Genomic DNA, 24,753 nt, shown 5'->3' with positions numbered 1-24,753 from the left:
GAAAACAGTAATTTTACGGACTACGGGAGATAACGTGCTGGCCACACCGCTAACTCAGCAGTGCCATAGTATTATGACCATCACTGTGCAGCCATCTTGAATTTCTCCCGTTGATATCAATGTTACCAAGCCGAGGCTGGAAGAACAAACAAGTCTGGTTCCTAATTGCAAGATGATCATTAGCATGCATTATTGTTATTCGATACGAGGAACATGACCAAGATGGAGGCAGCATGATAAAGGGATATTATGCCACCACGGGTCGATTTCACAAAGAGTTTAGTCCTAGGAGATATAAAAAAAAAACGCGAGGCTAGTCCTATAAGTTAGGACGAGAAACTCGTTCTAACTCGAAAGAAGACGAGTACTAACTCTTTGTGAAATCCACCTCAAAATGGCTTATAGAATTGACTTGACTTGAATTTGTCATCCTTTCCAGCTATTCTATGGACAGTAGCCTTCCTGATCAACATCCCCCTCCTACTCAACATGAGGTACGTTGACTTTACGTGGAGCGATGGGAGCGAGACCAGTTGGTGCTACGAGTTCTGGGTGACGGACGACGGTACCGAAGACAAGACAGTTCGCGCCATGTACACTACGCTGATGTGCATTCTGGTCTACATTCTTCCTCTACTGCTCATGTCTGTGACGTATATCCGGATTGGGTGCACACTGAAATCGCGCAGTACGCATGGGCCAGGGGTCACTGTTGGCTCGACCATGTCAACCCAGGAGCGATCGAAACGAAAGGTAGGAGGTTGTTTAATTATAATATATACTAATTAGCTTGATTTATATTCACAAACAATATCCAGCGAGTGGTACGGCTAGAACTAGCCCACAACTTCCGACCAATCATACTAATATTTGATAAATCATCTAATAAAAAAATAATGAAGAGCCTTTACAAATCAATGTACATCTACAGTACAAATCGATACATCATAAATTGTCAAAAAAGTACAAAGACTGGCAGAGGGAAACCTCATTATAAATAGGGAACCTCTCTCTAAAGATGTGAGAAAGGTTCCCTATTAATAAACTATAAACATGTACACTTAAAGGAACACGTTGCCTTGGATCGGTCGAGTTGGTCTTTGAAAGCGTTTGTAACCGTTTTTTATAAAATGCATATGGTAGAAAGATGTTGTAAAAGTAGAATACAATGATCCACACAAACATGCCTCGAAATTGCGTGGTTTTCCTTTTACCTCGTCGACTAACACGTCGGCCATTTATGGGGGTCAAAATTTTGACTCCCATAAATGGCCGACCATGTTAGTTCGCACAGTAGAAGGAAAACCACGCAATTTCGAGGCAAACTTGTGTGGATCATTGTATTCTACTTTTAAAACATCTTTCCAACCATATGCATTTTTAAAAAACGATTACAAACGCTTTTGTTTTGACCAACTCGTCCGATCCAAGGCAACGTGTTCCTTTAAATGTTACAGATATAAAGGTTACAAAAGTTGAACAGTCGGAACATTACATGCAGTTAATATCCAAATCCAGAAGGTCGGCTATTGAAGAATAATGAAGACTTTTTTTTCATGGATAAGGTTTCATCTCTATTTCACCGCCAAAAAAAGGAATGTGAAAAAACTTCCGGCGTGCACTAATTCCAACCTGAAACCCCATCTGTACTCGACGTCAATCAAGTATAGTTCATATTAACCAGACTATTGTTAAAATATGGATCTTTATTATTACCAGTTCCAGAAAATGTGCACTTTATGATTTTGACTGTTTGAGCCCCAGTTTCTGTTCACACGATGTTTACCCACGCGAGTATCAAGTGACCTTTTCCCACACAACGAAATATTTGTTCGAAAACTGAAAACAGAAACATTAGCAGCCAACTTCTTTAAGATTAACGTGCAGAATTGATCGGCGAGTTGAAAATTTAACAGCCCTTGCCTGTCTGGGTTAATGTTCTTTAAAGACCTCTTGACAAGGTCTAAATTTCTTGTTTTTGCTTCTTTGACAGGTTATTAAAATGCTGATGGTGGTTGTGAGTATATTCGCGCTGTGTTGGCTGCCGCTCCACGTGGTGAATCTCATCGTTGATTGGGTACCTGACGTTGTAAGTTCAAACCACGTGGTGTATTATTGTTATTATTATTATTATTATTGTATTTGCCATAACAGTACAAGACATAATACATTGACAATATACCCCGAGATGGGCAAGGGACAACAAAAGCAAATACATACTATGATCCATAGATCTGTTGCCCCACATCTGGTGTACACAATAAAATTAATATAGATTTAACATTTCTGAACCTATCATATAGGTCGATAGGATCCCTTTATCAAAAGTGATACTGTCAGCATGACCCATTTCTGTGTCATTTAGACACATATTCCACGGTCATGCTGACCCACAAATGAGTCAGGCCCAAACGAACACGGTTCTGGAACAATATTCGGACCCGCAGTAAGTCACTTTGATCACGTTTAAGATTGAAGAATAAATTGATTTAGTTATTGCACCATTTTTTCTTAACAGAAATCACAAGATGTTCCGAAAGAGGTGTGGTTTCTTTGCACGTGGATGGGGTATGCCAACAGCGCTCTGAACCCGTTTGTTTACTGCGGCTTCAACGAGAACTTCAGACGGGGGTTCCGGGATGCTTTCACGGGGAGATGGTGTGCGAACAGAAAGAGACTGGTAAGGCTTGCTTTGACTAGACTCTAGAAAACAAACCGGGTCAGAATTGACCCGGATCACGAGTCCTATATGGGGATTGACCCACTTCTGGGGGTCAGGGTGACCAGCAAAGTGTTTAAAAAAATCGATTTTAACTCGGACTCTGCGTCAGTTTGACCCATTTTTGGGTCAGTTTGAAAAATATTCCGGATCATAAATGGGCCAGGTCCCACGGGGGACCCGGGTCAATTTCTGACCCGGTCAATTTCTGACCATTAGATTGTATAGTACCAAGTACACAGAGCATGTTGCTGTTAAGAGTTTCACTGTGAATGTTTTTACCTCAAAGTGAAAACTACACAAACTATACTGATGACTGGTAACAGCAAATGGGTTAAACCGTCATATAACCTTTTCCTCAGTCATCATTCTTAACATCAAAAGAAGTTAAGTAACCAAAAGACGATCAAATATTGATCAAGTTCTACGTACAGGATGCATGCATGAGCTTCAAATCTCACCTCTTAAAATTAAATTCACAAAAAGACTGGATTATTGCTTCAAAGTTTTCAGTACCCATTGACCAACTTTTATGAACTATGAACACTTTTGTATATAATTATTTCTAGTCCAAAAGAAAGAATCTTCAATGGATAGCATCCGCAAAGGTGGGTTGGCGTGTCCCCGAACTACTAAACTAACACAATGGTGTCCCTTGTGTCAGGCTTTAACTAACACTGTCCAGATTTCACAGTTGCTCATCCAAGCACATAGAATAACCAAGCAATAACACTTGCTTATGGCCAAGCAAGATTACTTGCTAAACAGAAAAGGTATCATCCATAACACTCTGCCATGTGATAAGTAACTTATTACGAAAAGCTCGATATTAAAGAATTTCAGAGTAAGACAGCAAAACTACATCCTTTTCAGTGATTGAGTGTGTTTACATTGACTATTGAATCGTTTAACTTTAACTGCCCGAGGCAGTCAGCAGCACGACTGACTTGTTCTTGATCCAATTAAAAGATTAGGGTCCGTTTGGAAGAGAATTACATTTAGATTACAGGTGTGAGTTGGTGAAGACGACAAGGATGTATTATTCCGTCCTCTTCCTATGATTGAGCTTTCCCGTAATGACATGATTATCGGATCATTTTTCTTCAGCGGAAATAATGTTCTGCTTAAAGGGCCGTGTGTTGTGGTCTTCTCCCACGTGTGTTTCTTCAAAGATATAATCAATCTTAACAAAGCCTCCATCTACATCTACAAACACTACATCTTCTTCTAAGAGTTTCATACCCATAATACCATCCTCTGGTTCTTTGGTTTGCGTGTGATTGTCTTGGTTTGTCTTAAGATAAACCATCTCACACTCATCCATACGGATATTAAAAGGGCGAGTCGCACATAAGAAAAAAAACCGTTCAGCAAGTTTTCAAATACTGGTACCGTATGGATTGCTGATCACTGGAGGGCCCATGCTCTTGGTTGGGTCCCCGAAAGAGACTTGCCTTCAAAAAGTCGAGTTCGGCCATTCTGTGAACCTAATCCCAAACACCCTCTTTGACAAGCTTTAACCTATAACCTAAACTTTAACAACTACCAAGCTTTTCCAATCTGATTCTCTTTTCGGTGAAACTTTCACATGACTTTCCTGGGCTAGAGTCTCTGAAAACTTAAGTTGCCCGTAACTCAGAACAGAAAGAGAAAGGCCCCAAATTACGTGCATCAAAGGCGATTTGTTGCATTTGTTTATCTTCTTCATTGGATTTTTTACAACCTATTAATCATTGACAAGGTATCCCAAAACTTCACAAATGCTGTCACCTCAATTGACCTTGACTTCCGGAAGTTAAGTTTAATATTGGAAAAACTATACTCCTGAAAAATCTATGGGTTGATAGGGTAATATGTCGTTCTCAAATCATTTGATGACATCACTCACGCTCGTTTTTGTATATTAAAAAAAAAAAAAAAATGATTTCTAATTGTTTTTCTTTCTTCTTCCTCAGGTCAAACCTAATAAATCTATCTGCTCCTCACACACGGACGGAACAGTCGTGGAGTGCACGAGCATGCTTTGATGACGTGTGACGAACCGAGCTCTTAATACGCAAGCTGATACGCCTCACAATGTTTGGGAAGACATTTTTTTGGCGCGCTTCTAAAAAGCAGCTTAATCAATGAAAAAACAAACCGGGCGGCTGTTTTTTTACCCTACGCAAGAACAGCCCAAGGGCTTTCCTTACAAGCATTACGTATAATGGAATGGTATGGGTTTTTTCGTAATAAACTGATTAAGTATCTTTATATCACATTTAACAATCCACATCCTTAACAATTATGTTACCTGTTGCGAATCGTTTGCGGGAACAAGCCTTTTTTTAACTGGAAGTGATTCAAGGTCATTATTCTTTGAAAGCAAAAATGTAGAGGTTGAATTCTAAAAGAAGCAGATTCGATGTAAGCCACGTCCACTAGTTTGTGGTTTGAAAAACGTAAAGAAGTTTAACCACAAGAAGCGAATGCTAAGAGAAGCAGATTCGAGTCATCAATTATTGATTATTGACTCTATTGATTCGATGTATGCCACGCCCACTTCGGATTGCCATCATTATACTAAAAAGAGCATGTAATAGCTGGTTCAAAGAAAATATTCTAAAAGTATTTCAGACTGAAACATTTCTCAGAATAACTGGTAGAGTAAGACAGTACGCTTTTACTATTTTAACAATTACTATTAAGTATAAGGTGATAATGCACCAGGCGTATAATAGATTGGGTCTATATACATGACCAATAAAACATGAAAGGAAATAAGGGTTGTACAGTCCAGCCAGATACTAAAGTGAGCTTCAAAAATGCATGTTAAAATGCAATGAGTTTTGAAGCTCAATTTCTTTTTTTCGATGAGTCTTTTATTAGAATAAATTCCCTGTGCGCTTTCCCAGTGATGGTTTTAGGTACATATCCTCATAAAATTTAATTTTTGTAACAACTTTCCAGGTCAATCTGACCTGGACCAGGTCAATCTGACCTGGAAAGGGACCCATAAAACCGGAAATTAAGTCAACATTACAAGCCGGAATCCAGGTTAATTTTAACCCGGAATCCGGGTAAAATTGGAACCATGTGTTTTGAGAGTGCACGTTCCAATTTAATTATAAAACCACGACAATTTTCCTTAGAGGAACATCTATGAGTCTAAATTTCCACTGAGACTTTTCAAAAGGGCATCGAGTCAATATTCAGGGGCATGGTTGAGGCAACTGTCCGAAGAGCCTGGTTTAGACAAATGCTCCACTCTACACGGCTTAACGCCACAAGCGCACTTAGCATAAATCTAATAACAAGGTGAAGGCAATGTTTTCTATTTATTATAAAAACACTGATGCTATAATGTTAACTAGAATGGAATGTGGGTAAAATTGTATTTACACCCAACTAGTAGCCCTAGTTTTTATTAATATTTAAAAAAATCACGAATTTATCTTATTTGGGGGCATACTACTCCCTTTTTAAAACAGTACACATGTATATTCTCCAATGTTTTTTGTAAAACTGTCATTGGAATTTAGCCACGTTTAGATTTGGTAATTGGCTATAGTTTCAGCCCCGTATATCGTCGTATAAAATTCCACCATTTAGTCATAAGCCTTCCCAAGTACTTTATGCACATACCAGTAGCCTATCCAATGTATATAGGGCTGGGACGGTAGCCCCTCCCCCAAACATAGAACACCCACCCTACTGAGATCGAAAATGCAAACATGAATGGTTCGATTCCAACTTGCCCCGCGCACAAGCACACAATGAGAGTCTGCGGTTAAGCCACTGAGGAGAGAGTGCCACTTTAAAGCTATATCAGGCATGACCATTTAAGTTAAAGTGTATAAAAGACATCTTAACAATCCCATAGGTTTGTACAACAAATGTCTACTTGGTTTTTTCATTTCTACCTCCATGTTTTTTTTTCCTATTCCAGGCATTCACGTAGTTGGTCAGTGGATGTCTATATTTTTTTCATTTTGAAGATTGGACATTCGCTGTATAAACCTACAGGTGATTGTCCAATGGCCAATTATCGAAATAAAATGTACATATTATTCGCTGTATAAACCTATGTGAACGTTCAATGTCCAATTTCAGATTAACTTAGCTATCATAGATCAGCAATGATATTTGCCCATTGTGAAACTCGTACTAGTCATACCACCAGAGCAAAGCTTAGTGCCATAATGTAGGTTCTATACATTATGACACCTCCTTTCGAGACCGCCGTACTAATTTTTAGAGGGCAAAAAAGGATCAGAAACAGATTAAACACAGGAAGAATATTAGATACTTGTATATTGTAAATAAGTAATATTTTGGACTTGCAAACAATCACGTGTAGAGAGCTTGTGTAAACGTTGTCTGTCTTTAAAAGTGGATGCACACGGTGAGTACGTTGAGAAAAAGATGATGATATTTAACAGCACGATATTCAATGTAAATTCTAATTTCACTTAAAATGTTAAAGTTGTTTCTGTAAATGTTTAAGACTTTTAGATCAGATAAAATTGACAAAAAATATAATAATGTATGTTCACTTATTATGTATGGATGGTTTAGGCTAATTTGTGTATCAGTCACATAATAATTATGTGAAAATATTATGCGTTTGTTTACTGTACCATTTCTCAGTTTGAGTAAGGTAATTGTCTTTTTTCGATGGATGGGCCATGTTAATGGGTGGATATTTGAACTAGTATTTATTACAGCACAAGATTGTAAATAAAACAGATATTTCGGAAAAATGATTTGCTGTGTTTTCCCCACTGTCTTGATCTTCCTTCACGTATTTTTCCTTTTAAACTTCTCAGTAAAAATACGATATTATTGATGTGTGTTAAAACACTTTCCCCGAGTCCTGTGAAAAAAAAACGGAATCTACAAGGTAGACTTTCCCAAACGGATGAGTATGGTCAATACTTCAAGGGGTTCCAACAAAAACTCAGATGGGACAATCTACCGAATTGATACATAACATGAATAATACAAAGTCATATTAAAGCGTCTTTTAAATACTTCAAGGGGTTCCAACAAAAACTCAGATGGGACAATCTACCGAATTGATACATAACATGAATAATACAAAGTCATATTAAAGCGTCTTTTAAAAATGTTACGGTGTTGTTTTTAAAAATGTTACGGTGTTGTTTTTAAAAACCTTTATTTTCTTACCTAAGATACAAATATAAACATTTATGAGCAGGTACAACAATTTCGTTTCAATTGAAAAAAAAACAAATACATCTACTCTTGAGTTCAAGCAAATTTCTGAGTTAACTGTGTTTTAATGAACCGCCCCATCAACAGTAGTGTTATAGAAAAACTATAGAAAATTACCTAGACATGTTTTTAGTAAAATGTTTTCAATGATATCATGTGTTTTTATCCAAAAACTGAGGCGTGTTAAGACACTTAAGGCCCGGTCACACAGGGATAATCAGAACGAAAACGATAACGATAAAAATGCACGCCCTCGATTGGTTGAATGAGCGTGGGCGAATTCTGCGTGGAGCAATTCAACCAATCGCGAGCGTGCATTTTTATCGTTCTCGTTTTTGTTCTCGTTATCGGGGCCTGTGTGATCGGGCCTTTACCCAGATTCCTGTGAGAAACCCCAAAGGAATATACTCAGTTGGGATCTGAACCTATCACCCTTGCAATTCTAGAGCAGATATCTTACCAAAAGACCAGCGAACTTGTCATGTCGACAGGACACTTTGAATCCTACATTTTAGCAGCGGGTGTCAAATTGGTTTTCACAGGAAATACCAAGTACAATGTATACAGAGCTAAGAATACATTGGTATTTGGGGGTAAGTGCCCAAATGTTATTAAAGGCAGTGGACACTATTGGTAATTGTCAAAGACTAGCCTTCACAGTTGGTGTATCTCAACATATGCATAAAATAACAAACCTGTGAAAATTTGAGCTCAATCGGTCATCGAAGTTGCGAGATAATAATGAAAGAAAGAAACACCCTTGTCACACGAAGTTGTGTGCGTTTAAATGGTTGATTTTGAGACCTCAAGTTCTAAACTGAGGTGTCGAAATCAAATTTGTGGAAAATTACTTCTTTCTCGAAAGCTATGTCATTTAGAGGGAGTCGTTTCTCACAATGTTTTATACCATCAACCTCTCCCCATTACTCGTCACCAAGAAAGGTTTTATGCCAATAATTATTTTGAGTAATTACCAATAGTGTCCACTGCCTTTAAAACAAGTTCAGGCACTAACCAAAATAAACAAGTTACTATTTAATTTGAGTTCAAATGAAAATATCATGAAACTTGGCATTCCCAAATGGGCAGGTTTGGCAAGTCCTTTTGCATTCCTGAAAGGGCTGGTATTAGAATCAGGAGGCAATTCATAGAATTTACCTAGTCCATCTCGAGTTCCAATTGTCAGCCGATAGCTCAGCTCACTGACCTGAAAATTCATCACAGGTGCGTTGATAGACTTCTCCAAGTCCTTTCACGCTTCTGTGATATCGTGACTCTACAGGTTTCTTTCAGATGGTTTCTTAAATTTCATTCCGATGACGTCAAAGACATCTTTCTCACAATTCACCGGCAGTGCTTCTCCAATTATACCTAGGCATCAATAAAACAATTTTCAATAATAAATCTTGAACCTACTGCACTAACAAAATTTGCTTCGCATTTCAAGTATGAACCAAGCTTAAAGGGAAGGTTCACGTTTGGTAATTACTCAAAACCAAATATTAACTTAGAAACGAGTTAACGAGTATTGGAGAGCTGTTGATAGTATAAAATATTGTGAGAAACGGCTCCCTCTGAAGTAGCATAGATTTTGAAATAGAGGTAATTTCTCACTAAAATAATAAAAGACTTCTATTCCTATCTGAAAGCACACAAATTCGTCCAACACGTGTGTTTTCTTTCATCAATTTCTCCCAACTACGATGACCAATTGAGCTCAAATTTTCACAGGTTTGTTATTTTATGCTTATGTTGAGAGCTGGTTGAGATACAAAAGTGAGAAGACTGGTCTTTGACAATTACTAGTAGTGTACCTTCCCTTTAAAACTTTTTAAACTTGGCTAATGTCTACCCATCAATAACAAATAACAAGATAGCACGTTCTGAATTAAACTTAATTTGTTTCCTTACAGCACAAATCATGAAACTAGGAAACTACAACAAAAATTAAAAAATTATTTTTGTTTCTGCAACCCTCTTTCCCTTGTACCCACCTGTACTTCCCATAGGTCTGATTGTGTACTCATTGAGCGTGAAACCAGCTTCGATGGCCTTCGCTCTCATGTCCTTATTGAACATGTCACTGCCGGTGAAGTACAGCGTCCCGCAGTAGTACTGGTCCTGGGGGATGATTCGGATATCAATCCGACGAAATCTATGGTCCTCCTTGTCGTCTTCCTCCTTAGGTAATTGGCAAACACCCTGAGCAGTAAAACAAATTAATAATACAGTTGTCAACTCATTAATAATCTAACAATATATCTGTGTTACACCCGTCAACAGAGGGCGCTGTTTACAGACTAGATTTAACATGGTTTCTGCGTAGCTTGTTTAATAGCGCTCCTGTCGCACACTCAAGGCACTTCAATATTCAATATTTTCCTGCAAGGTATTGTGGAGCTTTGTTTTGGGAGTATGAGACCAACTCATTTACCTTGCACCATGTAATGGTTTACAAGGTGCTGTTGAGAAATATGCTGCCAATCAAACCAGGAACAACTTTTTGATATGTGCACTGGGTTCTTTTACATGCATTTCACAACACACAGGAAGGCTTTACGTCCCATCCGATGGACGCAATATTGGTTAAGTGTCTTGCAAGGGATCACCTAAGGGGGATGCATTTTTTCAGCTACACTACATTTTAAATTACACTTTTAGAAGTTCAATACCAACCATGAATTTAGTTTCTCCGAGCGAGATGGTGTCTGTAACAAACGCAGCTTTCTCAAGCTGCTTCACAACAGAGAGTAGTAACTCAGGCTGCAAACAAACACAAAGTAAAAACTAAAAAGCTGGGTACTCTTCAAAGAAATGCAATAATTTCAATAAAATACATTCATTTCACACACAATTATTTGTATAGGCCTAGGACTAGCTTAACATAGGCCTAAATAATAGAGCAAAATATTCAATATGTGTACATTTATTTGACCCACATTAATTTAACCCAAACATATTCTCAATATTTTAATCGTATTATTTAAGTTACATAAAATAAATGAGATATTATTTCCTAAGATTATGATTCTAACTAAGCTATTGTTAAAGGCAAATAATATAAAATCATTGCAATGGCATTTGTATATAATATGCAGTATATCAGTACAGGGGTAATAGTTAGAACAAATTGATCAATACACACAAATGCAATTAATTTCAATAATCAAAATGCAGATAAAGGAAAGAAAACCATATCATGGGAGAAGAGGGATAGAAAAGAGTGTAAGAAAAGGATCCAAAGGGTAAGAAAAATACATTGTCCAAAAAGTGATTCATATTGATAAAGACTACATCAATGCAAACTTTTACAAACAAAAATGCAATGTTTAAATATTTAGAATATAACACAAGCTTTTCATGAGAGTAAGTAGATAGAAAAAGGATTAAGAAGAAGTACAAGGGAAACAAAAACCATGTCAAAGTTGAACAAAGACAGTAGAAATGGAAATTTAATACACATAAGTGCAATATTCAAATGTTAAAGTATGCAAGACAATCATTTAATGAAAGGAAGCAGATAGAAAAGGGACAAGGTAAAAGGATTTCTCAAAGTTGGATAAAGACAGCATAAATGCAGAATTTAAATAATTTGAATGCAAGAAAATCATTTCATGAGATATAGAAAGAAAAAAGATACAAGAGAAAGACACGAAAAAAACAACTTTTGGACAAAGACATCATCAATGCAAAATTTAACACACATAAATGGCAAATTTAAATATTTAAAATGCATCAATCATTTCAAGAGAAAAAAATGAAATGCAAATCAGATGCAAATTTAAATGATACTGAGCTGTTGAACTGAAAACCAAAAATGAGTACAAATAAATGCAAGAAATATATATAATGCAGATATAGCAATGCAATCATTTAATTAGATACAGTGTAATAGGGGAATGGTCGAAAGAACAAGGAAGAAACAAGAAGTGTAAAGTTGATAAAAAGAGCAATATGCAAATCAATCACAATTTCGTCAAACATAATTAAAGATATTGATACAAATTCAAGTCAGACAAAAGTAGCAAAAACAACATATTATTCAAATCAATCATTTCAAGAGAGTAAATAAAATGTAAATCAGATACCAATTCACAACAAAATCAGTTGAGATGCATATTGAGTTGTTGAACTGGAAGGAATTAATACAAATATATGAAATATTTAAATATTTAAATGCAGATATAGCAATAAAATTGTTTCATGAGATGACTTGGTAGAAAGGGTAAAGGAGGAGTATCAAAGAACAAGGAAGAAATAAGAGTCTACATAGAGAGTGACTTGTGGCAAAAGTTGAAGAGACAAAATGCCAACCAGATACAAATTCATCAGACATATGAACTGAAAATGAGTTGTTCATCTGACGAAAGTTATTGATACACTTTGTACACAAAAATGCAAAATGAAATAATCAATCATTTCACAAGAAAAGATAAAGTGTCCACAAATATATATTCAAAACATATTGGAATGGGAATCATACTGAGCTGTTGAAAGGAAGAAGGAATTAATACAAATAAATGCAAAGAAAATTAAAAATGTTGAAATGCAGATATAGTAGCAAGACAATATTTTCATGATATGAATTTGGTGAAACAAATATATACATGTAGGAGAAGGAATAAAGAAACGAGGAAGAATCAGAGCAAGAGTTGTCAAAGATAGTCAAAGAGGGCAATTTGTGAATGAAGTTGATAAAAAAGAGACAAAATGCAAATTATGAGATACAAATTCATCCTAAATACATCATGAAAATGAGTTGCTGAGTGAATAAATTTAAATATTTCAAATGCAAGTCAGTCATTTCAAGAGAACAAAATGAAATGTCAATCAAATACAATTTTAAATATGTGAAGAGCTGTTGTACTGAAGAAAAGAATTTACAAATGAATGCAAAATTGAAATACTTAAAATGTAGCTACAAAGACAATAATTTCAGAGACCAGACTATTTTTCAATCAAGCATCAGTTTGATTAATACATGTATTGAGGTTAAAATATCAAAATGCTTGGTCTGGTACCTGTTTTTCATCTTTGGAAGTGAACTCTGGGTGTGTGAGTAAGATGTCAATATCACCACTGGAGGCTGCGCCTCGTCTGTAGCTGCCACAGATGGTCGCAATGTAGTCTGGATCCAGATCCAGGATTTCCGCTTTGATCAATGTTTCTAGTTGCTCCATCTCGGGGCGGGGGATGCGTGTCTCAAAGTCTTCGAAATGCCTGCAGTTGTAAAGGAGTAAGTCTTTAAGTATTTAAAGCTTTACTTGGTGCTATCATAAATATACAGTCAAGTAGTTATAGTGAAGAAACAATCAAGTGGCAAAAAAACATTAAACTAACTATGGTGAAGAAACAATTATGCAAGTATCTTGTTCAATGACACAAGTACCACAACCATGACCTGAAACCACCCTCTGCTGATGAAAAAAAAACAGAGCTTTGAGTCCTGTGCCCTTAACTGCTTGGCCATGACACGCCACTCAAACATTCGGATGAACAAAAAAAACTAATGCTACTACATTCACAAATCGGTGGAAAGACTGTGTTTTTCTGAAATTACAAAAATTCTAAAATAAAAAGAAATGTTGCTTCTCGTCATACCTGATTCCGATTTTCTGATGATGGTTGAGTTTATCCGGATGTTTCGCCAACTCTGTTAAAGCAATGGACAAAACAAGTACACCACAATAATCACAAGAGTCTCACAGCATAGAGGGTCGAGCGAAACTGGGAGATGGTTTTTTCATTTCATTTTTTCATTTATAAATACTGGTTGTGAACCCGAAGGACTCTCAGAAAAGGGTTCTTTATCACTGTACTAGCCCTGGGGTGGATTTCACAAAGGTAGTCCTAACTTAGGACTAGCCCTAAGAAATGCGACCAGTAACTCACCCTAAATTAGGACTGGCCCTATCTCTTAGCATTGCCTAGGACTAGTCCTAAGTTAGGACTACCTCTGTGAAATCCACCCAAGAACCCAAGGGAGAGAAGACATGAAGGGAGTTTTTTGTTTTAGATGTGGGAGGAAAATGCTGAGAATTATTCAAGGGGAAATCCACATAGTGCCAAGTAGGTTTTAACTTGACTTGGCCTTGGAGCAAAAGTGTTCCATGAACATAAAGATTTTTTAGTGGAAGTGCCCTTGTAAAATGAAAATGGCATTGCCCTCTCAAAGATGAAAATCCAGGCCTCCATTCCAGGAGAAACTAGTACAGAGACAAGCAAATGTGTCACAGGCTACAAGGTATTAACAACTGACATTCTATGAAATAAAATACAAATTTATGAGTTACCTTCAATTGTTGTTATTCCTTCATCAACCAACTTTCTGGCAGCGGCTGGTCTGCAATAAAATATTAACAAAAATGCAATGATTGACAAAGAAATTGTGTTATGTTTATCTGAAAACCTACTTGATATCGAGATGGTATGGTAGCAAGCATTTTGCAATAAGCATCCTTAAAAATTATTTAGTCTGAAGTGCCCCCTTTTCTGCAGTTTCTGCCATGGCCTCTGATGCCTGGTCTTGGCCGTGGTCTTGGCCCCCCTTGCATTTAAGATTATCCAAATGGTGCCCTTGGCAACATGAAAATGGTCCTGCCCTCCCTCAAAGATTAAATTCCATGCCTGCTCAGCTCAGACTTACCCAATCCCAGTCACCCTTGTCATTAGATTAATAGCTACACTCGTGTCATCTGCTCGGATCTTCTCCAGTTTCTGCAGTTTTCCAGTCGCCAAAATCTCATCAATCTTCTTGCCGATTTTATCTCCGACTCCATTCTAAAATAGGAAAAAGCAATCTTATTATCTGCTTTTACCCTTACATACATCGATGTGTGTATCATCCACAGGCAAATCATTCGGGTAGGATTCAAACTCACGACCTATGCATTGCTAGAGCTACTATCCCAGCCAAATCTCGTTGGGGCCCCAGTGCCCCCTTCAGTGTTGGCTCTCATTGCCCGGTCTTCTGCAAGAAAGGGCAAGGGAACCATGGCATTTTCTTCTTGGTAGAGGGCATTGTGGAGGAAACAGTTAATTTCTACTGGAATATTTCAGGGCTACACAATGGGAGCAATCGCCTATGTTGCCTCTGTGAAGTATCAGGCCTGAGTTTAGATTTTGTGTACCCATGGGGACGGCTATACTCACCAGTTTCTGTGCATCTTTTCCACTTTTTATTTTCTCTGGATGCTTAGCAATGATACTGGCAGCCTTGCGATAAGCATTGTACTTATGCATCTGTCTAGTCACATTCTTTTCATAGTTTGCCAGTTCTGCAAAATACAAGTTGGTATTATTGATACAACAAACTTTTAAAATGTCATGCATGCGGAGAATATTATTGACACTTTTGGCTTTGCTTTATTTGTAACAAGATTAGTGAAAAAGTGGTGGCACTGGCAGGATACGAAAAGTTTTCCCTGCTGAAGTGAGACTGACACTGACCAGTGAAAGGTCGGCGGATAATTTGTTGTATGACGCCGCGCCACCACTTTTTCACAAAAAAATGTAATAATTATAGTACTAGTAGTAAATACACAAATGGGATATCTCATTGACTTCTTGAGGTAAATGAGACACTATACCTATATTATTTCATATTGAATGAAAAAGTGGTGGCGCCACACGAAAACCTTTGCGAGCATAATATGAGTGCAACTGCAAAAAAAGTGCAAACTGCAAGCGAAGTCAAAGTGCAATTCATTCGGATTGCACCCTTTTTTTACAAAAAGGGATATCTCATTGAGGTATATTAGATACTATAATATTTCATATCGAATGAAAAAGTGGTGGCGCCATACGGAAACTTTTCCATTCATTCTTTTAATTTTATATGTTTTATAACTAAGTGGGTTAACAATTCAAAAAGTCAGATTCAGATTCATATCAGAAGAATTCAAAACAAAATTGATTAAAATTAACGAAACAAAAGAAAAGAATGTCAATGTCAACATTCACATCTTTCACTCAACTCATGTTCAATGTTTTGTTACATTTTAACACCAAATTAATTTTCTCACGAAATAGGTTAAACACGTACAACGTAAAACTGAGCGAGCAGACGATACAAAAAAGTGACAGAACTGAAGTGGTGAAACAGAAAGTCAACAAGCACAAAGAAAAGATTGATAAATGAAAGAGAAATTTGTCAATACATACCTGAGATGACGTCAACCAGTTCTTGGTTTGGATTTTCGTTCTGAGGAGCTTTGCGTTTACTCATTTTGTAGCAGAAAATTATATTTCGGCGATATTTTGTTCTTTTTTAACCTCGCAGACAACAAGCTTCAACACGTCCAAATTTGACAATACTTGACGCACGAGACTTTGTTTGCTCTTTCGGTCTCAGTCTGGTGTCTGCAGTCAATTATATAGTTATTCACCGATTGCCAGTCCGGTTGCCAGACATGCAAATGAGTAAAAACTGATGGACAAACACGTGGGGGCGCTATACAACTTTTGTGGTGGTAAACCTTTTGTTTGCGGGTGGGCGGGGAATTTGGATTATTAATTCGTAAAGCCGGGGGGGGGGGCGGAGGTTAGACAATGTTCAATTGCTAAATGATTTTAATGTTATGATTTGACTATTTAAAATGATCAACATTATATATAATATGCTCTGCAAACTAAATGTACACAAACAACAGAATAATAAAAGTAAACAACAAAATAATTTGCAATAATTATTACTGACATTTTATTATACCAATCCGAATTGGCAACATGCCATTTTTGTTATTATACATAATATAATAAATGTACTTTAAGAAGAAAAAAAATAACGAAAAATTCAAACAAATCAAAACAAAAAACAAACTAATACAGTAAATTAGTAGACTTTAAAAAGCATTTTAGATATCCCTGTTTTTTTCACTTGTTAATGTTAATTAATGTTTGAGTGAAATGTACTGGCAGTTGAATTTTCTGTTCTGAATTCAGAACTTACACTTTTGTTGACATGAAAGTTCATGAGTACAATTGGATCTACATGTATGATAACAATAATAAATACATACAATAAAACCGTTCTCAGACTCAAAATGCATTTAGTGATGGCGTCACAGGCATGCTTTTTCCTCTTTTCTCTGCATGACAAACCTGTTGATTATGGCTGATCATAAACCTCCAATACTTTGGTTTTTAATTGGGACTTAGAACTTGATAACTGAAACCTACTCGTAAATATAAAATATTCTACTCTATATATTTGGGTTTGACAACATAAATATTAATAAGGCCAATCAAGTTTACAGTAAACAATAATTGTTCTTTAAAGGTATTGGAATAGTGGGCTCACCTGGACCCAATTTCATCGCGCTGCTTAGCGGCCAATGTTGTGCTTACTGTGCAATTTCTATTTCATAGCACTGCTAACTGTTAGCACACGAAAAGGCATGCTAAACTTCCGGTGCTTACCGCATGAAAATAAACGACGTCACAATGCAAATATCCAAGGTAAACACACAATATGGCCTCCCAATTTTTCTGCTAACCTGTGAAATACGCTAAGGCATAAGCAAATTTTTCTGTTACAGTAAGCACGCAAATTTGCTTACCGTTAAGCAGTGCTATGAAATTAGGCCCTGGTCCCAAATTCTTAAAACTGCTTACATCATGAGGGTTGAAGGTCAAAGCGATGTTTATCCTGTTTACATGAATGTCCTAGTTGTTCCTAAAGTCAACAAATGTTAACAGTTCATGTTATCTTTACCTCTAACATGATTCTTGCAAATGGTGGTTAGTCAAACAGTTGGCACACTTCCACATTTGGGTGTGAAGGAGGTCAAAGTATACATATTTTGATAAAATGTCCTACTTGACCGTGGTAAACATTGTTTCACGCTTTTAAACACAGGTTGAACTTTGACGCAACTTTACCAAAAGTTTGTCTTTGTACCAAGTACGGGATAAAGATAGAATGGGGACAATTGAGATTCAGATGCTTCCAAAAATTCAAGTTGATTGTAAATAAGATAATATGACAAATGCTGAACTTTTCACTGATAAACAGAGTGCATAGAACACCACATACAAAACGAAATACGTACAAATATTATGAGTTCACTGTTATTGTTAATAATATTTAGCCGAGTGGCCCAGTTTAGTAAGAGCCTACATGTATGCCGAACTTTAAAACAAAAATTCCCCCAAAACAAAACAAAAACATCTTCACTGATAAAAACTGCAGGGTACCAGTCAAAATTTAACATTACATGCAATTTTGGCTGGTAAACTGTTTCTGCTGTTTGAAGCTTTATTTTTTCTCCTATTGAGCGCAACTTTTCTGTGGTTTGGCCAATGTGTTGAGTGTCAGACACATACATATTTTATTATTATTTTTTATCCCAGCTACAGGCCTTGAAATAATGCTCTGTAGGGGTCACAGCAATGTCCCTCTGGTAAGGGACACTTCTTTAAGGAAAATTTTTCATTTGTGTTGGAACTTTGCAAAGGGCACCAAAACAAAAGCACAGGGCACCACAGCAATAGCTGTGGGTGTTGTGGGTTGTTTCTAAGCTGTACCAACAATCAACACTTATACACCTGTAGTGATACAATGTACTGTCGAAATAAGAATCGACAAGAAAGTTGCTTTTCACATTTTTAGCAAAAAAATTATGTCTAATTCTTAACTGACAATGTCGATATTCATATATATCTGCAGTATAAATAGAATCCAGCTCGGATATATTTAACCGGAACTACAAAATAATGATCACACATCTGGCGTCGTTATTACTCTGTTAAATCTTTCCATCCACTAAAATTTGGTTTTGAAATTCATACTACTATAAAGAGAGGGAGGAAGTGTGTTGTTAGACAACAAATGTTAGGGAGAGATGTTAGTAGAGATGCTGCCGTTTTTCTTGTATCAATATCTCAGGAGATAGCATGGCGACATGATTATTATTTTCTTTCTGAAGAAGTAGCGATCGGTTCAAATTAGACGGCCGCTCAGAAGCCGAAAAACTATCCAAGCCTTCGTAGGGGATCACTTCAAGATGAATAAAGGAAGCACTTTTCATGTTACGTGTCATCATGCGGACTTGTCCCTGGCGGGGTTACCTTCCATTTAGACATTCGTATCCGACTTGCGAAATCTCTGTAGCGGATTTGCTTTTAAAAAGGTAGGATCGGAGCAGTGCATTTAAGGCCAAGAAGCAGTCAAGACGACGATTAAAATGATTGGTGTGAAAGTTATCCCCGCCGTCTGAAGTTACACGAAGAGATAATTTAAGAGGGGGGGAGGTGAAATTATCAGGCAATTCAAAATTATTTCCAGGAAACTCGTTGATCGCCACTGTCCAATTTGTTGAACATCATCTTCCTTCCGCCACTCCTCTTGCTTTTTAAAATATAATTATTCAGTCAGTCTTTTTTGTAAATAATCCGCACCTTTTGATCAGAATACAGAGACTGTTTAGCTTGGTTCCGTTTTTAAAGTTGACCCTCCGATCCAGTCGACGTTGGTGTCTGGGACATCGGGGGACCAACAGGTGTCGGAAGCATCGAGCATCGAAGCACAGTCTCCAATTATGGTCACGCTGGTTGTTACCGTTCATACAGTTTATTGGTTAACTTACAAAATCCACTACTTAAATCCTAGATCCGCGTGTTATATGTACTGCGCCAACCATTTGAAGGCGTCGCCGTAACCTTGTTGCTTCAAAACGCTGCACATGAACAACTCCAGAGGGCGCCCTGGCAAATCTCTTTGTGGTACATTCCCCTGTTAAACGAGACAAAGAATAGAAAAGACTTCCTTTAGGTTTGACATTAAAGGAATATGTTGCCTTGGATCGGTCGAGTTGGTCTTTGAAAAGCATTTGTAACCGTTTGGCTATAAAATGAATATGGCCTCGCAATTGCGTGGTTTTCCTTTTACTTTGCAAACTAACACTGTCAGCCATTTATGGGAGTCAAACATTTGACTCCCATAAATGGCCGACCGTGTTAGTCGACGAGGTAAAAGGAAAACCACGCAAATTCGCAAAAACCACGCGAGTGATACTTGTATATCTTTATATTCTACTTTTAAAATATATTTCTAATTATATGCTTTTCGTAACAAACGGTTACAAATGCTTTTCAAAGACCAACTCAACCGATCCAAGGCAACGTGTTCCTGTAATCCGTCCCTTAGGGACTTGTAATCATAAGGTTGTGGGTTTGAATCCTACCAAGCTATCCGCTGAATTCACAATGACTAGAATAAGTATCTGTCATCTAGCCACTGAATCAAAACTTATTGATTTGAGCAATAAAGGTTATTAATATTGTATAATATCTACATTGATGTAGGATAAAAACAACAGACCGGTTCCAAAAACCAAAGGTTTAGTTTCCTTTAAAGAAAAAACTTTATTTGTAGATAGGGCTTGATCAGCTTACCTTCCCTGTTGTCTGTTGAATAAGTCCGAAACAATTCCTTATATGATCTTCACTGCAAGCTGTGGGCATGTCAATTTTGTTCCCGAGAATCACGATGGGAGCGTTCGCGACCATCTCATCCGTCATGAGACTCTGGAAAGGATCAAGAAAAATTAAAATTTAATTTAATTTATTAATTCGTGTTGTGAAGCCAAGGACTTTCAGAAAAGTGTATTTAATCACTGTACTAGCCAAGAACCAAATGAGAAGAGGTAAGGAAGAAAGTTTAAGTTTAAAATGTGGTGGAAAATCCCGAGGAATTTTTTTCTGGGAAAGCCCATGCTGTCAGATAGGGGCTAAAACAACACTCCATATAGTGCCCCCAGTTGGAATTGAACCGGGAAATCAAGTTGGAAGGGTGGACACAGGTTTTGCTCTTAACTTTTTCAGTGTCTAGCAAGCAGGACCAGCTAGCTTGTCATTTCATTACTCCTTCAGCTTTGTCGATTTGTCAATACTTCAAATGAAATAAGAATGCTATTTAACACTGAACTTGCCAGCCGGACCAGTTGGTGTGACTTTTGACTGGTCCTCGGGTCTTTCAACTGACATTTTTGGCCAGGGAACCACTGTTAAGGGAGAATGCTGGTGGCCCTTAGCTTTAAACCAAACCGGACCTTCCTGTGTACAAAAGCAAGTTACATATAATACAGCCACCAGCAGATTTACATGAAAAAATTCTTTTATTAATATTAACTGTACCAGTGCATTCTGAGGGATAAAAATCAATATAATATATTCACATGTTTACTTTGTAAAAAAAATCAATCAGCACTCAAAACAGTGGTTTCACAAGTTAAAGGGGCTGTCTCAACATATTTATATTTTATATTTGAAGTTCAATAATGCACATTAATTAGGTAAAAACATTAAAAAATGCAGCAACATGAGCAATTTAAATACAGAGGAAGGAAAAAGAAACAGCTGCAGCCTGAAGGATTGCCTTAAAGAAACACAGTTCCTGTCTAGAGGCTCTCCTCTCAAGCTGATCTTTAAGAGCACAACAATAAATAGAAGCAGGCATTTGGCTGTGCACAGAATTATGAACTTTCCCCTGTCAGCCATGAGGGGAGGGCATGCGCATGCAGTAACTGGTTGAGGGGTCATAGTTCAGAGTTCATAGTTCATAGTTCCATGTGCAGCCACAGGCCTACTTTGCCTTTGATCATGACAACTTACATCGAGTTCTGCTTTGGCCTCTGCGAATCTTTGAGGGTCTGCTGCGTCTATGAGGAAAACAATTCCATCAATCGCTGGTAGGTAATCCTTCCAGACTCGGCGTGCCTGGGAGTGACCTCCGAGGTCAAAGGTTGTGAATGATAACGATCCCATGCTAAGCGATTCTGATGCTGTGGTTGAATGAAATAACAATGGAATAAGTCTTAGAAACACGGTGGAATGTATTGGGTAAACAGGCCTGATACTTCACGGAGGCAACAAAGGCGATTTGCTCCATGCCCCCTTGGTCATTGCCCTGGGGTGGATTTCACAAAGAGTTAGGACTAGTCTTATCTCGAGTTAGGACCAGTTACTCGTCCTAACTTAGGACTATCCATGTAATTTGTATATCTCCTAGGACTAGTCCTAAGTTAAAACTAGTCCTAACTCTTTGTGAAATCGACCCCTGGTCATTGCCAATTTCCTCATGGGGTACAGTGTACCCCCTTTACCAAGGAGAAAATGCCTTGGTGATCTGCCCCATCAAACATGACGCATGCAGGCCTGGGGTATAGGCCAACACAATGACTACCATGATCTCCACACTCTCCTTGTGTGGAGTGCGCAGGGACTACCGACATGCAGTGATTAGTCGGTCACACTCACCATGCATGAACTGGTCGTAAGTTAGAACAAGTCCTGACTCTTTGTGAAAATAGACCTCTGGCCTTAATTTCGAAAAGGGCCGTTAGCCCTCCTACTGATACACCATTCAAAACCATTCAAAATTCACTAACGTTTACAACCCCATCGTTTTTGTACACACATGGCAGTACCATTTGAGCAGGGTTGATGATGCATTCAGATGGTTTTGAGCTGTGCATACACTGTACCTGTGTGCATTACCATAGTCAAATGGTTTCAGATGGTCAGCAAGCTGTTTAGCAAATCCTGTAGTGCCTATGACATAGTGTAGCCAGGGACAGATTGGTCACCCCCACACCGCCTGGTATCACTCAGTCATGACATCCTTGATGCACCACTTAAAACAATCCTCATAGGATTCTGTACCAGCTGCACCACCATTCAAAACCATTTGGGGAACAAACTGTGTGCACAGCTATCATAGCATTCAAAACCATTCACTTGAATAGTTTCAAATGGTGTATCAACTTGTTACAAAAAGGCACCGATTGTAGGAAGGTTAGTACACTTACTTGGATGTAACGTTGGAACATGCTGTGCCATCCTGCCATCCTTCAGCATGTGTAGTAACGTCGTCTTCCCAGCATTGTCTAGACCAAGAAATACAAGCTTGCCACTTTTCTTCCATAGACCTGGACAAGCAAAGGAGGGAAATGTTAAACAAGGTTTAGCGGTTATCTCAATGCTATTTATGTCTATAAAAAGCGCTGTGTAAATGATGAATAAAAGCTTGTGCTTGAGTTTGTCGAACACTAGATCTGCGAAGAGTTACTTAATACTCTTCATTTTGTGTCTTTGTAACAAAGAGTGTAACCATGATTGTGGGTGTACACAAAGGCTACAAAGAATAGAAATGAAAATAGACAGAGTTAAGAAATCTACAGTTACATGTAAATGAGGCTGATATTGGAGTCGTGATCTTTTCTATTGGATTTATTACAAATGCCCAAACGCTAGTTACTTTTTATGCATGGGCAGATGGTTATTTTCATTCTGGAACAACACTTGTTTTTCATGCTGGTACTTCTAGCACAGATACACCTAACATGTTTTAAAGGGGAGCACAGTATTAATAGACGTGGGCATTATGTTGGCAAAGAACTGTTCAAATTAGATATGTAATTGTAAGGCAATGGAGCAAACTTATTTGACATATTGCCGAAAATGCAGTTTATTAAAAACAAGATGGAAATCAATGTTGTCATGAAAACTTCAAAGTCAAATGCAAACTAAATTTGTAACGTCTTAAAAATTAAAACACTCTATTAATTTAGACTTTTGTTAACTTACCAACATAACTAAGAAAATCTGTGAACCAATTTACAATAAACATCTTGTTTTTTGATGGTCACCACTCTGCAACAAAGAGAAAAATAAAACAATAGTTTAGTCATTTTAAAGCAGTAAAGAAAACATGATAAACAATAGATTTGTAAAGCCATGAATGAAAGCATGAACATAAATTATATAAATCAATATATATATTAATAGCCCCCCCCCCCCCCCTCCACCCCCAGGCCGAGACGAATCATCGTGGGCATGTGAGACTGCGTAATTTTTTCTTTACTATTTTAAATTTTATAACTATATTTATTGTGATCGATCGGCAATAATGCCAATGGGCAAATGATGGTAATCAATAATATCTATTTTCTTATTTACAACCTAAATACAACAGCAACAAAACCACATTCACATCACAACAATGTGATCAAAAATTACAAACGTAATTTACTGTCAAATGACAATGTCATTTGTCAATACTGAATACACATACACACGTACACACACAGCGCAGCAGCTGATCTCGATCTGTAAAAGGTAGGCGAAGAAAACACTCAAAATTCTAGCACTAAAACTCTTTTAACAGCTCCTTTGAAAACAGTTTTATCTCATTACTCACCTTTTCAATGAATTCCACCCAGTACTACCTTACTAATTAATTATCGTACAACCAAAACACAAAGAATGGCGTTATTTCCACCTCGAAAAAGACGATCTGCTAACTGTTCAAGGAACGAATCCACACCAAAATGGTCATATTTAACTTTACGTCACTAAACTTACCGGAAGATGGTTTTAAAACAACGCGTTTCATTGGTCAATTTTCATTCACACTAACATACGTTTTTAAAACGAGATTATCTGTAAACCAACAACAAAAACATTTAGAAAAGTATTTACAGAATTAAAATTATTGTTAGGGGAAATGCGTCAATAAATTCATGAAATTAGTAAAATTGTAAGTTGTATTTGCATAATTAAGTGTTAAACCTTAAGGAGGAGAACGCCCAATCACAGCAGATTTTAAGACGAGTTCGGCTGTCAAAATTGGCCGGATAAATGGGAACCACGGTAAGAAATACTACGGGTGATTTCAGCTAGCTATTGAGGGCGCCCTCCGTTGAAACACTACTTACGCAAGAAAAAGCGCTTGATGATTTATGTTGTCCTAAATAAAAGGGTTGGACGGGAGAAATAAACAGTAAATGCTTTCTGAAGGTTTTATTTTAGGTTAT

At 37.4% G+C, this 24,753-nt stretch overlaps 3 protein-coding genes across 5 annotated transcripts in view; 1 reads left to right on the top strand and 2 right to left on the bottom strand.

Moving 5' to 3' along the window:
- The window catches only part of LOC139953054 (neuropeptide FF receptor 2-like), a 48,877-nt gene extending 42,672 nt beyond the window's left edge, over window positions 1-6,205 (top strand). The window contains exons 5-9 of one of the 3 annotated variants that reach the window (XM_071952452.1): window positions 440-753; window positions 1,994-2,089; window positions 2,519-2,680; window positions 3,289-3,327; window positions 4,675-5,974. In XM_071952452.1, coding sequence (XP_071808553.1) covers window positions 440-753; window positions 1,994-2,089; window positions 2,519-2,680; window positions 3,289-3,327; window positions 4,675-4,746 — 683 coding nt within the window. In that variant the 3' untranslated portion in view covers window positions 4,747-5,974. Of the gene's footprint in view, window positions 1-439; window positions 754-1,993; window positions 2,090-2,518; window positions 2,681-3,288; window positions 3,438-4,674 lie in introns of those variants that run through there. The other 2 variants (XM_071952453.1, XM_071952454.1) reach the window with 2 other exon arrangements.
- A 1,657-nt stretch (window positions 6,206-7,862) lies between these two features.
- LOC139953055 (DNA polymerase beta-like) lies at window positions 7,863-16,275 on the bottom strand. Its single transcript, XM_071952456.1, has 9 exons — window positions 16,100-16,275; window positions 15,089-15,213; window positions 14,583-14,716; window positions 14,230-14,279; window positions 13,538-13,589; window positions 12,958-13,156; window positions 10,613-10,699; window positions 9,931-10,138; window positions 7,863-9,307 (listed from the first exon to the last, which is right to left on the bottom strand). Exons 1-9 carry the CDS (start codon window positions 16,161-16,163, stop codon window positions 9,213-9,215), a joined length of 1,014 nt encoding a protein of 337 aa, XP_071808557.1. The 5' UTR covers window positions 16,164-16,275; the 3' UTR covers window positions 7,863-9,212.
- An 865-nt stretch (window positions 16,276-17,140) lies between these two features.
- LOC139953134 (small COPII coat GTPase SAR1B-like) lies at window positions 17,141-24,294 on the bottom strand. Its single transcript, XM_071952554.1, has 6 exons — window positions 24,138-24,294; window positions 23,525-23,590; window positions 22,747-22,866; window positions 21,551-21,720; window positions 20,333-20,464; window positions 17,141-19,670 (listed from the first exon to the last, which is right to left on the bottom strand). The coding sequence occupies exons 2-6, from the start codon at window positions 23,565-23,567 to the stop codon at window positions 19,557-19,559; spliced, it is 579 nt and encodes a 192-aa protein (XP_071808655.1). The 5' UTR covers window positions 23,568-23,590; window positions 24,138-24,294; the 3' UTR covers window positions 17,141-19,556.
- Between the last annotated feature and the right edge of the window lie 459 nt (window positions 24,295-24,753).

Source organism: Asterias amurensis, chromosome 21 (genome assembly GCF_032118995.1).
Source record: "Asterias amurensis chromosome 21, ASM3211899v1".
Classification (NCBI taxonomy): domain Eukaryota; kingdom Metazoa; phylum Echinodermata; class Asteroidea; order Forcipulatida; family Asteriidae; genus Asterias; species Asterias amurensis.
Note: the sequence above shows the minus strand (reverse complement) of the source record. Positions and strands in the feature narration are given on the sequence as shown.